The sequence below is a fragment of the Rana temporaria genome, chromosome 9 (genome assembly GCF_905171775.1).
Source record: "Rana temporaria chromosome 9, aRanTem1.1, whole genome shotgun sequence".
In the NCBI taxonomy this organism is placed as follows: domain Eukaryota; kingdom Metazoa; phylum Chordata; class Amphibia; order Anura; family Ranidae; genus Rana; species Rana temporaria.
The window spans coordinates 4,733,516-4,748,534 of record NC_053497.1 but is presented as its reverse complement, the minus strand read 5'-3'; the positions used below and the strand labels follow the sequence as shown (position 1 = coordinate 4,748,534).

General features: G+C 46.4%; 1 protein-coding gene across 1 annotated transcript in view; it reads right to left on the bottom strand.

The window, feature by feature from the left end:
* The window catches only part of CACNA1F (calcium voltage-gated channel subunit alpha1 F), a 167,712-nt gene that overhangs the window by 10,419 nt on the left and 142,274 nt on the right, over positions 1 to 15,019 (bottom strand). Inside the window, exons 41-45 of the mRNA XM_040322711.1 lie at positions 11,545 to 11,675; positions 11,262 to 11,366; positions 9,453 to 9,685; positions 6,970 to 7,086; positions 603 to 763 (exon numbers count right to left, since the gene is read on the bottom strand). Coding sequence (XP_040178645.1) covers positions 603 to 763; positions 6,970 to 7,086; positions 9,453 to 9,685; positions 11,262 to 11,366; positions 11,545 to 11,675 — 747 coding nt within the window. The remainder of the gene's footprint in view (positions 1 to 602; positions 764 to 6,969; positions 7,087 to 9,452; positions 9,686 to 11,261; positions 11,367 to 11,544; positions 11,676 to 15,019) is intronic.

The following is a 15,019-nucleotide window of genomic DNA, read 5'->3' as shown; positions in this document are numbered from 1 at the left end:
AGTTAGGGTTCACCTAGTGTGTGTTTACAACTGTAGGGGGGTGTGGCTGTAGGTGTGACGTCATCGATTGCGTCTCCCTATAAAAGGGATCACACGATCGATGCAGCCGCCACAGTGAAGTACGGGGAAGCCGTGTTTACATACGGCTCTCCCCGTTCTTCAGCTCCAATATAGCCGCGCCGTCATCCCGGATCGCTCCCCGCGGGTATACGACCGCCGCATGTAGCGCGGGGTGTCCCGATCGGACCCCCGACCCACGTCTAGGCAGGGACGTACAGGTACGCAAATGTGCCTGTACGTGCCATTCTGCCGACGTACATATACATGCGGCGGTCGGGAAGTGGTTAAAGAGACGTAGTGTGTTTTTTCTGGATTTTTGGTTGATATTCTGTCTCTATCATATAAAATATGCTGTATAAATACAGAGATGAATAAGAATTTGTTTTTTCTGCTTGTTCAGAATACATTAATATCGTGTGGATTATCTGGGCGTAGGTTCACATTAAACAAGGAAATTTCCCTTTTCCGTAAATCAACCGCAATGTGTCTGCCGCGACAATTTCCCTTTCTGGATACAATGCACAGACATGGGCTCTCCTTACCTGGTGTAGGGGGTAGTAGCCTCCTGCGAGGAGGGGCTGCTCTGCCCTCCAGGGTGCCATTAGCCTGGGGAGCAGCAGGAGGTGGAGAAGGTGGCGGCTGAGTTTTCATCCGGTCTTCGGGAGACACCGGACGCTTCATACCGTCATCTGCACGTTGAATTCTGAGAGGGATAGAGGTAATAAACAGTGCTGGAGAGTCTCTGTACACAACTATTGTTCAAAATTTATATCCAGGTTGGCATTTGACATTACCACCACTCCTTCTGTATGGGGCCCAGGCCAGCAGGGTGGCCCAGGCTACAGGGTGGGGGGTCCAGGCTGCAGGGGGGCCCATGCTGCAGGGGGGTCCAGGCTGCAGGGGGCCCAGGCTGCAGGGGGGGCCCAGACTGCAGGGGGCCCAGGCTGCAGGGGGGGCCCAGACTGCAGGGGCGCCCAGGCTGCAGGGGGGGCCCAGGCTGCAGGGGGGGCCCAGGCTGAAGGGGGGGCCCAGGCTGCAGGGGGGGCCCAGGCTGCAGGGGGGCCAGGCTGAAGGGCGCCCAGGCTGAAGGGGGCCCAGGCTGCAGGGGGGGCCAGGCTGAAGGGGGGGCCCAGGCTGCAGGGGGGCCCAGACTGCAGGGGGGCCCAGCCTGAAGGGGGCCCAAGCTGCAGGGGGGCCCAGCCTGAAGGGCGCCCAGGCTGCAGGGGGGCCCAGGCGGAAGGGGGGCCCAGGCTGCAGGTGGGCCCATGTTGCAGGGGGGCTCAGGCTGAAGGGGGGCCCAGGCTGCAGGTGGGCCCAGGCTGCAGGGGGGCTCAGGCCACAGGGCAAATCATATTTGGGCAGGGAGGGGGATCGGCAGCTGAAAGCTGGCTTTTTCTCCTCTCCCTCATGCCGGCTTTCAGCTGCTGTAGAGAGTCATACAGTGAATCGGTTCTAGCAATTACCCCCCTCCACCCCACCGAACACCCTCCCTTTGCACCATATGTTTCCCTTTGCTGCCCAGGCCCCCTTGTGCCCCCCTACCCCCCCCCCCCAGTGCTGCTAGCTTCCCTCCTCACCTTCCTGCCAGAAACTGCAAGCACACAATAGGATCCTTCAGGATGTACAGCAGGGGAAGGGTCCAGTAAGCAGGGGAAGTGATCCGTACTGATCCCTCGCTGTGTTCATTCATAACTTAAAGCGGAGTTCCGCCCAGAAATGGAACTTCCGCTGATTGGTTTCCTCCCCCCCCCCCCTTCTCCGGTGTCACATTTGGCACCTTTCAGGGGGGAGCAGATGCCTGTCAAATCCAGGTATCTGTTCCCACTTCCAGGCACAGATCGCCCCTCCTCCTTCCCTCCCCGCTGTCTTCTGGGAGTCACACGGTTCCCAAAAGCGTTCACTGCCTAATTCCCTTACCAGGAATATTCGGAAATTAAAAAATTCTGAAATTCTAAAGTTCTAAAATTCTAAAATTCTAAAGTTCGGAATTTCGGAAATCCTAAAGTTCGGAAATTCAAAAATAAGAATGAAAATCTGAAAATTCAAAAACCAAAAACGTGAAAATCTGAAATAACTTAACTATAACTAACTAATAAATGATAGGAATTGGATATTCCTTTCAAATTTGGCTGTTAGTGAACATAATGAATACGAAATTTATTCGAAGTTACGAATGCCGTATCCAAACGAATGGAACGTAACAAATTAATAATAAATAACAATAATAATAAAAATGCATTAATATGTATTAATATTATTTTGTTCCGTTCTATTTGTTTAGATGCGGCATTCGTTATTTTGGATAATTCGTAACTTCGGATAAATCTGTATTTGTTACATTCCCTATTTGAAAGGAATTCCAATACCTATAAGGCGTCACTTCCACGGACGTTTTTACAGACACTTTTCTGAGCGTTTTTTGCAGCTTAAAAACGGCTCTCCATTTTAGTCTATGTGGCCTCATGCCCACCATGACGTTTTTGAGCTGTAGATGGCTGAGTCGTTTTTAAGCTGCAAAAAAAAACCCAGGACCAGTGCGTTCTGAAGCTCCAGCGTTAGAGCTGTAAAAACGCCAGACGTTAAAAACGCTCAAAAACGCACAAAAACGCTACCGCTGCGTTTTTGAGATCCAGCTAAAAAATATAAAAAAAAAAAATATATGGACAGACGTTTTTAACCACTTAAGGACCGGACCAATATGCTGCTAAATGACCCAAGGGGTTTTTACAATTCGGCACTGCGTCGCTTTAACAGACAATTGCGCGGTCGTGCGACGTGGCTCCCAAACAAAATTGGCGTCCTTTTTTTCCCACAAATAGAGCTTTCTTTTGGTGGTATTTTTTGCGCTATAAACAAAAATAGAGCGACAATTTTGAAAAAAATGCAATATTTTTTACTTTTTGCTATAATAAATATCCCCCAAGAACATATATATATAAAAAAAAAAATTTCCTCCGTTTAGGCCGATACGTATTCTTCTACCTATTTTTGGTAAAAAAAATCGCAATAATCGTTTATCGGTTGGTTTGCGCAAAATGTATAGCGTTTTACTACTAATGGCGGCGATCAGCGATTTTTTTTCGTGACTGCGACATTATGGCGGACACTTCGCACAATTTTGACACATTTTTGGGACCATTGTCATTTTCACAGCAAAAAAATGCATTTAAATTTCATTGTTTATTGTGAAAATGACAGTTGCAGTTTGGGAGTTAAACACAAGGGGGCGCTGTAGGAGTTAGGGTTCACCTAGTGTGTGTTTACAACTGTAGGGGGGTGTGGCTGTAGGTCTGAAGTCATCGATCGAGTCTCCCTATAAAAGGGATCACACGATCGATACGCCGCCACAGTGAAGCACGGAGTAGCCGTGTTTACATACGACTCTCCCCGTTCTTCAGCTCCGGGGAGCGATCGCGAGGGGGCGGCTAGAAACGAATAGCCGCGCCATCGTCCCGGATCGCTCCTGAAGCCACGGGAACCGCCGCGTGTACCGGAGGGGGGTCCGGATCGGACCCCCAACCCACGTCTAGGCAGGGACGTACAGGTACGCCAATGTGCCTGTCCGTGCCATTCTGCCGACGTATATGTACATGCGGCGGTCAAGAAGTGGTTAAGCTGTAAAAAAGGCTAAAAAAAGTGGCTGTAAAAACGTCCATGGAAATTAAGCCTAATTAGTTCATTATTATTAGTTAGTTATTATTTTGAAATTTTCGGATTTTCCCTTCATATTTGCATATTTTCAAATTTCCAAATTCACAAATTTTCGTATTTCCGAATATTCGGAAATGAGATAATTCAGAAATTTAAAAATTCAAAAGAACGTAAATTCCGAATAATCGAAAACCCGAAAATTCAAAAATCTGAAATAGTAACTAACTAATAACAACGTAACTATTACTAACTATTAAATGATAGGTATTTGAATTTTCTTTCAAATTTGGCTGTTAGTGAATGTAACGAATATGAATTCATCCGAAGTTACGAATTATCCGTAATAACGAATGCCGCATCTAAACAAATGGAAAGTAACAAATTAATAAATAACAATAATGAAAACATATTATCATTATTTTGTTCCCTTCCATTTGTTTAGATGCGGCAATGGTTATTTCAAATAATTCGTAACTTCGGATAAATTCATATTTGTTCCGTTCACTAACAGCCAAATTTGAAAGAAAAGTCCAATACTTATAATTTAATAGTTAGTTATTAACTATTAAAAGATAGATACTGGAATTTCCTTTCAAATTTGGCTTTTAGTGAACGGAACGAATACGAATAAATCCGAAGTTATGAGATTTCCATAATAACGAAAAGGAACCTAACAAATTAATAATAATAAATAACAATAATAATAAAAAATTATGGCCCAGATTCTCGTAGATGGGCGTAAAATTGCAGCGGCGTAACGTATGTCATTTACGTTACGCCGCCGCAAGTTTTACAGGCAAGTGCTTTATTCACAAAGAACTTGCCTGTAAATATTGCGGCGGCGTATCGTAAATCCCCCAGCGCAAGCCCGCCTAATTCAAATGAGCCGGGTAGGGGGCGTAGAGCATTTAAATTAGGCGCGTTCCCGCGCCGAACGTACTGCGCATGCGCCGTCCCTAAAATTTCCCGACGTGCATTGCGCTAAATGACGTCGCAAGGACGTTATTGGTTTCGACGTGAACGTAAATGGCGTCCAGCCCCATTCACGGACGACTTACGCAAACGACGTAAATTTTTAAATTTCGACGCGGGACGAAGGCCATACTTAACATTGGTTGCCCCTCATATAGCAGGGGCAACTTTACGCGTCACAAATCTAACGTAAACGTCGTAACTTCACTGCGTCGACCGCGCGTACGTTCGGGAATTCGCGTATTTTGCCAATTTGCATACTCGACGGGGAACAGGACGGAGGCGACACCTAGCGGCGAAAAAAAAAATTGCATTTAAGATCCGACAGCGTAAGAGCCTTACGCCTGTCGGATCTAATGGATGTCTATGTGTAACTGATTCTAAGAATCAGACGCATAGATACGACGGCCCAGATGAGGACTTACGACGGCGTACATTGCGTTGCGCCGTCGTAAGCCCTTTCAGAATCTGGGCCTGTTATTATTATTTTTTTTTTTTTGTTCCGTTCTATTTGTCTAGATGCGGCATTTGTTATTTTGGATAATTTGTAACTTCGGATGAATTCATATTCGTTACATTCACTAACAGCCAAATTTGAAAGGAAATTCCAATACCTATAATTTAATAGTTATTATTAGTTAGTTATTATTTCGAATTTTGGGATTTTCGTTCTTTCAGAATTTTCAAATTTCCGAATTTCAAGATTTTCAAAATGTACAAATCCCGAATTTCCAAATTGTAGAATTTACGAATTTCCCAATTTTCTAAATTTACCAATTCCAAATTTTCAAATTTACGGATTCCGAGTTTTCAAATGTATAAATTCAGAGTTTTTCTAAATGTATAAATTCAGAGTTTTCAAATTTACGAATTTCAAGTTTTCAAATTTATAAATTCAGAGTTTTAAAATTTATAAATTCAGAGGGCTAGATTCATAAAGGACATACTACGGCGTATCTTCAGATACGCCGTTGTATGTCCGAATGAGCGCGGTCGTATCTATGCGCCTGATTCATAGAATCAGTTATGCATAGATTTGGCCTAGATACGAGCGGCGTAAGTCTCCTACGCCGTCGTATCTTAGGGTGCAATATTTACGCTGGCCGCTAGGGGCGCTTCCGTAGATTTCCGCGTAGAATATGCAAATGAGCAAGATGCACCGATTCAGAAACGTACGTCCGCTTGGTGCATTGATTTACGTCGTTTACGTAAGGCTTTTTTCGGCGTAAAGTTACCCCTGCTCTATGAGGCGTAGCCAATGTTAAGTATGGACGTCGGGACAGCGTCAAATTTTCCGTCGTTTGCGTAAGTCGTACGCGAATAGGGCTGTGTGTAAGTTACGTTCACGTCTAAAGCATTGACTATTTGCGACGTGATTTCGAGCATGCGCACTGGCATACGTTCACGGACGGTGCATCAATTACGTGGGGTCAAGGCTCATTATAATACAACACGCCCACTGTCTGGACAATTTGAATTAGGCGGGCTTACGCCGGCCCATTTACACCCCACGCCGCCGTAACTTAGGACGCAAGTTCATTGTGAATACGGTACCTACCTTACTAAGTTACGGCGGCGTAGTGTATCTGAGATACGCTACGCCTGCCTAAAGATAGGCAATTCTATCTGAATCTAGCCCAGAGTTTGTAAATTTATAAATTCAGAGTTTTCAAATTTACAGTATCCGAGTTTTCAAATTTACGAATTCAGAGTTTTCAAATTTATAAATTCAGAGTTTTCAAATTTATAAATTCAGAGTTTTCAAATTTATAAATTCAGAGTTTTCAAATTTATAAATTCAGAGTTTTCAAATTTATAAATTCAGAGTTTTCAAATTTACGAATTTCGAATTTTCGGAGTTTTCAGATTTACTAATTTCCAAATTTATAAATTCAGAGTTTTTCAAATTTACGGATTCCAAGTTTTCGAATTTACGAATTTCCCAATTTTCTAAATTTATGAATTCCGAATTTAAAAATTTACGAATTCCGAGTTTTCAAATTTATGAAGTTAGAATTTTTAGATTTACGGATTCCAAGTTTTCAAATTTACCAATTCCGAATTTTCAAATTTACAGGTTTTCTAAATTTACGTATTCAGAGTTTTCAAATTTACGGATTCAGAATTTTCAAATTTACGGATTTCCCAAATTTCAAAATTTACGAATTCTGAAATTTCAAAATTACGAGTTCAGAGTTTTCAAATTTTCGAATTTCCGAAAGAAAAAACGAATGAAACGAAAATAAATTTTTCAGCAGAGCACATGTCTAGTGATTGGTAACATACTTGTCCTTCTCCCTCCCGGGGCTGTACACAGGTGAGGATGTCTTGGACCTTGGCTCGTCGTCGGTCTCCTCCTGTTCATGTACAGTGGGCGGTACGAATGTTCCATCGGAGCTCCTCCTGGGAATAACACACACAACGTTCATTAGGTATCATGAATAATGAGGTCACACTACACTCTATGAATAGCTGGCGCTGAGCTACGTGCGATCCGTGTGACTGCACAGTGTCCTCTCCTAGGTGGACGCACCCACGACTGTAGATGCCGATATCTCACAATATGCTGGAGACCTTCAGCACCCAAATGGCAAGTATCCAAATAGAGGAAATGTTTTTTTTTTTTTTTACAGCTTTCAATAGTGTGGGAAGATAAAAATCTTATTTATTTGTTTTTTATTTAATTTTTTATATTTTTTTGTATTTATTTATTTATTATTATTTTTATTTTTTTTGTGTGTTCTCTATAGGTATTTGTGTTGTGCTTTGTATATGTGTAAGAAAAAAAAATAAACTCAATAAACAGTATTTTATTGAGAAAATCGCCAGCGTGTTTTTTTTTTTTTTACTGCTTTCTGTGTTCCCTTTGGGAAGATTAAATCTGTAGTTTAATCTGCTTATGTTTTGCATTCCCTGCTCCCCCCCTCCCCCTCTCCACATGCTAATGACATTTTTAAATAAAAAAATTCTCTATGCAATGCATGCAGATCAAGGCTGATGGGAGGGGCCAGCGAAGTTCTGTACATAGCTTCCTGAAAACATCACAGCCCCCCCCCCCCCCTGGCCTCAGTACTTCTCTCAGTCCTGATGCAAGCAGTGGGAGGAGCTATGCAAATAGCTCTTAAGCGTTCTCAGCCCTGATGCAGGCAGTGGGAGGAGTTATGCAAATTGCTCTCAGGAGTTTTCAGCCCTGATGCAAGCAGTGGGAGGAGTTATGCAAATAGCTCTCAATAGCTCTCAGCCCTGATGCAAGCTGTGGGGGGAGTTATGCAAATAGCTCTTAAGAGTTCTCAGCTCTGATGCAAGCAGTGGGAGGAGTTATGCAAATATCTCTCAAGAGTTCTCAGCCCTGATGCAAGCAGTGGGAGGAGTTCTGCAAATATCTCTCAAGAGTTCTCAGCCCTGATGCAAGCAGTGGGAGGAGTTATGCAAATAGCGCTCAAGAGTTCTCAGCCCTGATGCAAGCAGTGGGAGGAGTTATGCAAATAGCTCTCAAGAGTTCTCAGCCCTGATGCAAGCAGTGGGAGGAGTTATGCAAATAGCTCTCAAGAACGCTCAGACCTGATGCAAGCAGTAGGAGGAGTTATGCAAATAGCTCTCAAGAACGCTCAGACCTGATGCAAGCAGTAGGAGGAGTTATGCAAATATCAAAACGCCATGATGGTGGGTGCTCTAGGTAGTGCCCACAAGTGATGTCATTACTGGGTCTCTGTGCTTCTCAATGTAGGAAGATCATGGCTAGTGGGAGGGGCCAGTAGAGTGCTGTACATATCGTCCTATGGACATCACAGCCCCCCCCCCTGGCCTCGGTACTCCTCTCAGTCCTGATTCAAGCAGTGGGAGGAGTTATGCAAATAGCTCTCAATCCTGATGCAAAGAGTGGGGGGGAGTTATGCAAATAGTTCCCAGCCCTGATGCAAGCAGTAGGAGGAGTTATGCAAATATCAAAATACTTTAATGTGCTTCTCAATGTAGGAAGATCATGGCTGGTGGGAGGGGCCAGCATGGTGGTATACACAGCTTCCTGAGGACATCACAGCCCCCCGCCCTCAGTACTCCTCTCAAGCGCCCTCAGTCCTGAAGTAAGCAGTGGGAGGAGTTATGCAAATATTAAAATGCCTTGAGAGGTGGATGTCAGTCTGGAGGAGTGGGCGTTGCTAGGCAGGCTGTGTTTGCCCCCCGCCCGGCACTTACCTTTCTCGGGTCAGCGCCTTTCTCCACGCTCCCTCCGAGTCCACGATGTCTTCTTCATGTCATCTTTGCTATGATTGGCCGCTTCAGCCAATCAGGTGACTGGTAACCAGACCCGGTGCACCTGATTGGCTGCGAGGCGGGTCAGTGTTAGGGAAGCGATTCCCTAACACAGCACTGTTTAAACAGCGAACGCACAGCCTGTGCGCCCGCTGGCTCTAATTAGGAAGCCTATTGCTCTAATGAGGCACTTTCAAAAAACACCCACCGCTGTAATTCAGATGCCCGGCTCTCAACAGGGGGCCGGACACCTGAATAGGGGGGCGGCAGCGCTGCCAATGGATAGATTTGTGCAATGCATGAATCTATCTATTGGAGATTGACGGGTTCAGGAGAGAGGGGGCGGCGCTCCTGCGCCCACTATGGACGCACCGCCACTGTTCCTATACCACCGACATGACCAGATTGACCCTAGACATAACCATAGGTCCACTGCGGCAAATACCTATGTGACTTGTTCTAGGGCCACTATAAAGCAATGTCATTCATAATAATAAATTAAAGAAAAAAACAAATACCTGCGTGTGTTGAGCTGCCTTTTCTTCCCGCTGGTGGCACTGGCTGGTGGTGGAAGTGTCAGGAGGCTGTCTTTTGAGCCACCACCGGATCGGTTGACCAAGGATGATCTACGAGGAGCTGGAGGCTGCTCATCGCGTCCTCCGATGGAATTAGTAAGCGACAACACGGACGAAGAGAGACGTCCATTGGTTAGGTCCGGTGCGCTCTCACACAGGGTCGTATCCTCTGCAGTCTAAAATACACCAGTTAAGTGATATGGAATTGACCTTCGTGGTCAGAAGATATAGGCCCGGATTCACGTAGCACTTACGCCGACGTATCTCGAGAGATACGCTGCGTAAGTGCACATATGCGCCGTCGTATCTGTGCGCCTGACTCGGAAAGCAAGATACGCCTGAAAATAGGCTTCATCCGACCGGTGTAATAGCCAGATTCAGGTAGGGTTACGCCGGCGTATCAGTAGATACGCCGGCGTAACTCTGAATCTAAGCCGTCGTAAGTTTAAGTGTATTCTCAAACTGAGATACACTTAAACCTAGCTAAGATATGACGGCCTGCGCCGTCGTATCTTAGGGTGCAATATTTAGGCTGGCCGCTAGGTGGCGTTCCCATTGAGTTTGGCGTAGAATATGCAAATGACTGGATACGCCGATTCACGAACGTACGTGCGCCCGTCGCAGTATAGATACGCCGTTTACGTAAGGCGTTTTCTGGCGTAAAGTAATTCCAACAAATAGCTGGCCTAGTCAATGTTAAGTATGGCCGTCGTTCCCGCGTCGAAATTTGTAAATTTTACGTCGTTTGCGTAAGTCGTCCGTGAATGGGGCTGGACGTAATTTACGTTCACATCGAAACCAATACTTCCTTGCGGCGTACTTTGAAGCAATGCACACTGGGATATGTACACGGACGGCGCATGCGCCGTTCGTAAAAAACGTCAATCACGTCGAGTCACCAAACATTTACATAAAACACGCCCCCCCATCCTCATTTGAATTAGGCGCGCTTACGCCAGCCCCATTTACGCTACGCCGCCGTAAGTTAGGAGGCAAGTGCTTTGTGAATACAGTACTTGCCTCTCTGACTTAAGGCGGCATAGCGTAAATACTATACGCAACGCCGCCTTAAAGATGCGACACCCTACCTGAATCTGGCTCTCAGTTTCCTACGCCGTCATATCGTGGCGCATATTTACACTGGCCTGCAAGGGGCGATCCCATTGATTTACGCTTTGAATATGCAAATGAGTGAGATACGCCGATTCACGAATGTAGTTGGGCCCCGGCGCATAATATACGCGGTTTGCGTAAGGCTTACGTCCGGTTATTCCCCATCTATGAGGCACAACTCAAGCAAAGGTATGGACCAGGGAACAGCCGTCGTATTTTGAGTCGTTTACGTAGTACGTGAATAGGGCTGGGCGTAGGTTACATTCAGTTACATAGGCAGTGATCTGTCGTATCTTAGGGAGTAGTTTTGACGCGATTCTGAGCATGCGCACTGGGTTGCGTCCACGGGACGTCGCATGCGCCGTACGTTATTTGTATCTTTATCTTTATGACGCTTGGCCCATCATTTACATGGGGTCACGCCTCATTAGCATGGCTCACGCCCACTGCCACTTACGACGAGTTACGCCGAGGGAACCCAGCGTAGATTAGGGAGCAAGTGCTTTGTGAATACTGTGCTCGCCGCTCTGCGCTACGTAGGCGTAGCGTATATTCGATACGCTACGCCGGCATAACTATGCGCCAAGGTATGTGGATCCGGGTCTTAGTGTTTACCCCACTGCCCAACATGTTACTCACCTGGTTTGCCATGCCCTGGAATTCAGAGATATCATCCTCCTCTAGCTCAGATGATAGGGCTCTGCGGATCTCAGATCCCAGGTCCTGCAGACTCCTCAGTCCAGCCTACAGGGTACAAATAGACAAGGACAATAGGTAAGATACAGAGAGAGAGATAGGTGAGTCAATCCAACTACAGGTCATGGTACAAGGATAGGCCTTTAGGGTGGGTTAGGATAGGCCTTTAGGGTAGGTTAGGATAGGCTAACGTTCAGGTTAAGCAGTACGGAGACGAGCTATGGACCTGTAGTGTGGTGGAATTGCTAGGTAGGTTCTCCGTTCCTAGAAGACCCTTCTCCTTTCTCCGTCGGAATTTACGGAAGTAATCCTGAATAAGGAAAGTGGCGTAAAACTTTCCCACGGTCACCTCCTCCTCTGGAAAATGAGAAGACAACGGTATTGTTTTACAGGAAGGTAAAAGCCTGTTAAAAAAATTACAAGGGCCGTACCGAAAGTGAGTAAGTGAGCGAGTGAGAAACTTATATAGCGCAACACATGCGAACTGAATCGCCTCTGGGCGCTTAGTATCCGTTCCCTACTGTCTATTTGCCTTCAGAATAGATGGGTTTGGAGTTTTTTTCTGAAGGCCAGGTAATTCACCTCCAATCGGATGCTGGTTGGTAGAGCGTTCCATAGTCTAGGTCCTTGGACTGCAAATCTTCGTTCTCCTTTGGACTTTGGAAAGTAAACGTAAACGTAAAGAGCTTCTTTTATTAATGTATATAGGCCGTTCAAATTTTTACATGTTGGTAGAGAACCTTCCTCAATTGTAGAGAAATATATATCAGATTTATATCATATTTTGTATCTAACAAATCGTAATTTCATTCTGAAAAAACAATGTCCAATATCTGCAAAAATAGGCATTAACCACTTGCCAACCAGGCCAATTCTGACACATTTTTTTGCTAGAAAATGTAATAGAACCCCCAAACACTAGGGGCCAGATTCTCGTACGGCGGCGTATCTTTGCGGCGGCGTAATGTATCCGATTTACGTTACGCCTCCGCAACTTAGACGGGCAAGTGCTGTATTCTCAAAGCACTTGCTCCGTAAGTTGCGGCGGCGTGGCGTAAATCGGCCAGCGTAAGCCCGCCTAAATCAAATGTGGGACAGGGGGGCGTGTTTTATGTTAATATTCTGTGACCTAACGTGATTGACGTTTTTCACGAACGGCACATGCGCCGTCCGTGGAAATCTCCCAGTGTGCATTGCTCCTAATACGCCGCAAGGACGTATTGGTTTTGACGTGAACGTAAATTATGTCCAGCCCCATTCACGGACGAGTTACGCAAACGACGTACATTTTTTTAAATTTAGTCGCAGGAACGACGGCCATACTTAACATTGGTACGCCGCACTAACGCCACCATATAGCAGGGGTAACTTTACGCCGGGAAAAGCCTAACGTAAACGGCGTAACTGTACTGTGTCGGCCGGGCGTACGTTCGTGAATTCGCGTGTCTAGCTGATTTACATATTTCGACGCGTAAATCAGCGTGCACGCCCCTAGCGGCCAGCGTAAATATGCAGTTACGATCCGACTGCGTAACAGACTTACGCCTGTCGGATCTAAGGGAAATCTATGCGTAACTGATTCTAAGAATCAGGCGCATAGATACGACGGCGCAACTCAGAGATACAACGGCGTATCTGGAGATATGCCGTCGTATCTCTTCTGAGAATCTGGCCCTATATATATGTTTTTTCTAGCAGAGACCCTAGAGAATACAATGGCGATCATTGCAACTTTTTATCTCGCATTGTATTTGCACAGCAATTTTTCAAACGCGTTTTTTTTGGGGGGGAAAAAACAGTTTTGTGCTTTAAAAAAAAAAAAAATTGTAGTTAGCCCAATTTTTTTTGCATAATGTGAAAGATGACGTTACGCCGAGTAAATAGATACCTAACATGTCACCCTTCAAAATTACACACGCTCGTGGAATGGCACCAAACTTTGGTACTTAAAAATCCCCATTTAATTTTTTTTTACCGGTTACATGTTTTGAGTTACAGAAGAGGTCTAGGGCTAGAATTATTGCTCTCGCTCTAATGTTCGCGGCGACACCTCACATGTGTGGTTTGAACACTGTTTTCATATGTGGGGCGGGACTTACGTATGCGTTTGCTTCTGCGCGCGAGCTACCGGGGACAGGGGCACTTTGCAATAGGAATATGACATGACAGGACCTCACAGTGAGATCTGGGTGGGAGGGGGGGGGGCTTCACTGAGACTCGGGTGATCACAGATCCAAGTAAGGTCCCGGCCCCTTACTGCGTGATCAGCTGTCAGCCAATGACAGCTGATCACGTGATGTAAACAAAGCGCGGTAATCGTTTTTTTGTTTCGCCTCACGCCGACAGCGTAAGGAGAAAAAAAAGCCGATCACCGGCTCCTGTGTAGGGGACATCGGTCCCCAGTGGAAGAGGCACATCAGCCTCATTTGTGCCCACCAGTACCGCCTACCAGTGCCCCCTGCCAGTGCCCACAGTGACGACCAGTACAACAAAGTGCCACCTATCAGTGCCCATCACTGCCACCTATCAATGCCCACCAGTGGTGCCAGTCAGTTCCACCTAGCAGTGCTGCCTATCAGTCTCACCAACCAGTGCTGATCAATGCCCGTCACTGCCATCTATCAGTGCCACCTATTAGTGCCAATTCTCAGTGCCCACTAGTGCCACCTATCAATGCCCTTGAGTGCCACCCATCAGTGCCACCTCTTAGTTTCACCTCTCAGTGCCCACCAATGCCTCCTATCAATGCCCTTGAGTGACACCCATCAGTGCCACCTCTCAGTGCCACCTATCAGTGCCCATCACTGCCACCTATCAATGCCCACCAGTGGTGCCAGTCAGTGCCACCTAGCAGTGCTGCCTATCAGTCTCACCTACCAGTGCTGATCAGTGTCCGTTACTGCCACCTATCAGTGCCCATCACTGCCATCTATCAGTGCCACCTATTAGTGCCAATTCTCAGTGCCCACTAGTGCCACCTATCAATGCCCTTGAGTGCCACCCATCAGTGCTACCTCTTAGTTTCACCTCTCAGTGCCCACCAATGCCGCCTATCAATGCCCTTGAGTGACACCCATCAGTGCCACCTCTCAGTGCCACCTATCAGTGCCCATCACTGCCACCTATCAATGCCCACCAGTGGTGCCAGTCAGTGCCACCTAGCAGTGCTGCCCATCAGTCTCACCTACCAGTGCTGATCAGTGCCCGTCACTGCGACCTATCAGTGCCAATCAATGCCATCTATCAGTACCACCTATTAGTGCCAATTCTCAGTGCCCACTAGTGCCACCTATCAATGCCCTTGAGTGCCACCCATCAGTGCTACCTCTTAGTTTCACCTCTCAGTGCCCACCAATGCCGCCTATCAATGCCCTTGAGTGACACCCATCAGTGCCACCTCTCAGTGCCACCTATCAGTGCCCATCACTGCCACCTATCAATGCCCACCAGTGGTGCCAGTCAGTGCCACCTAGCAGTGCTGCCCATCAGTCTCACCTACCAGTGCTGATCAGTGCCCGTCACTGCGACCTATCAGTGCCCATCAATGCCATCTATCAGTACCACCTATTAGTGCCAATTCTCAGTGCCCACTAGTGCCACCTATCAATGCCCTTGAGTGCCACCCATCAGTGCCACCTCTTAGTTTCACCTCTCAGTGCCCACCAATGCCGCCTATCAATGCCCTTGTGTGCCACCTATCA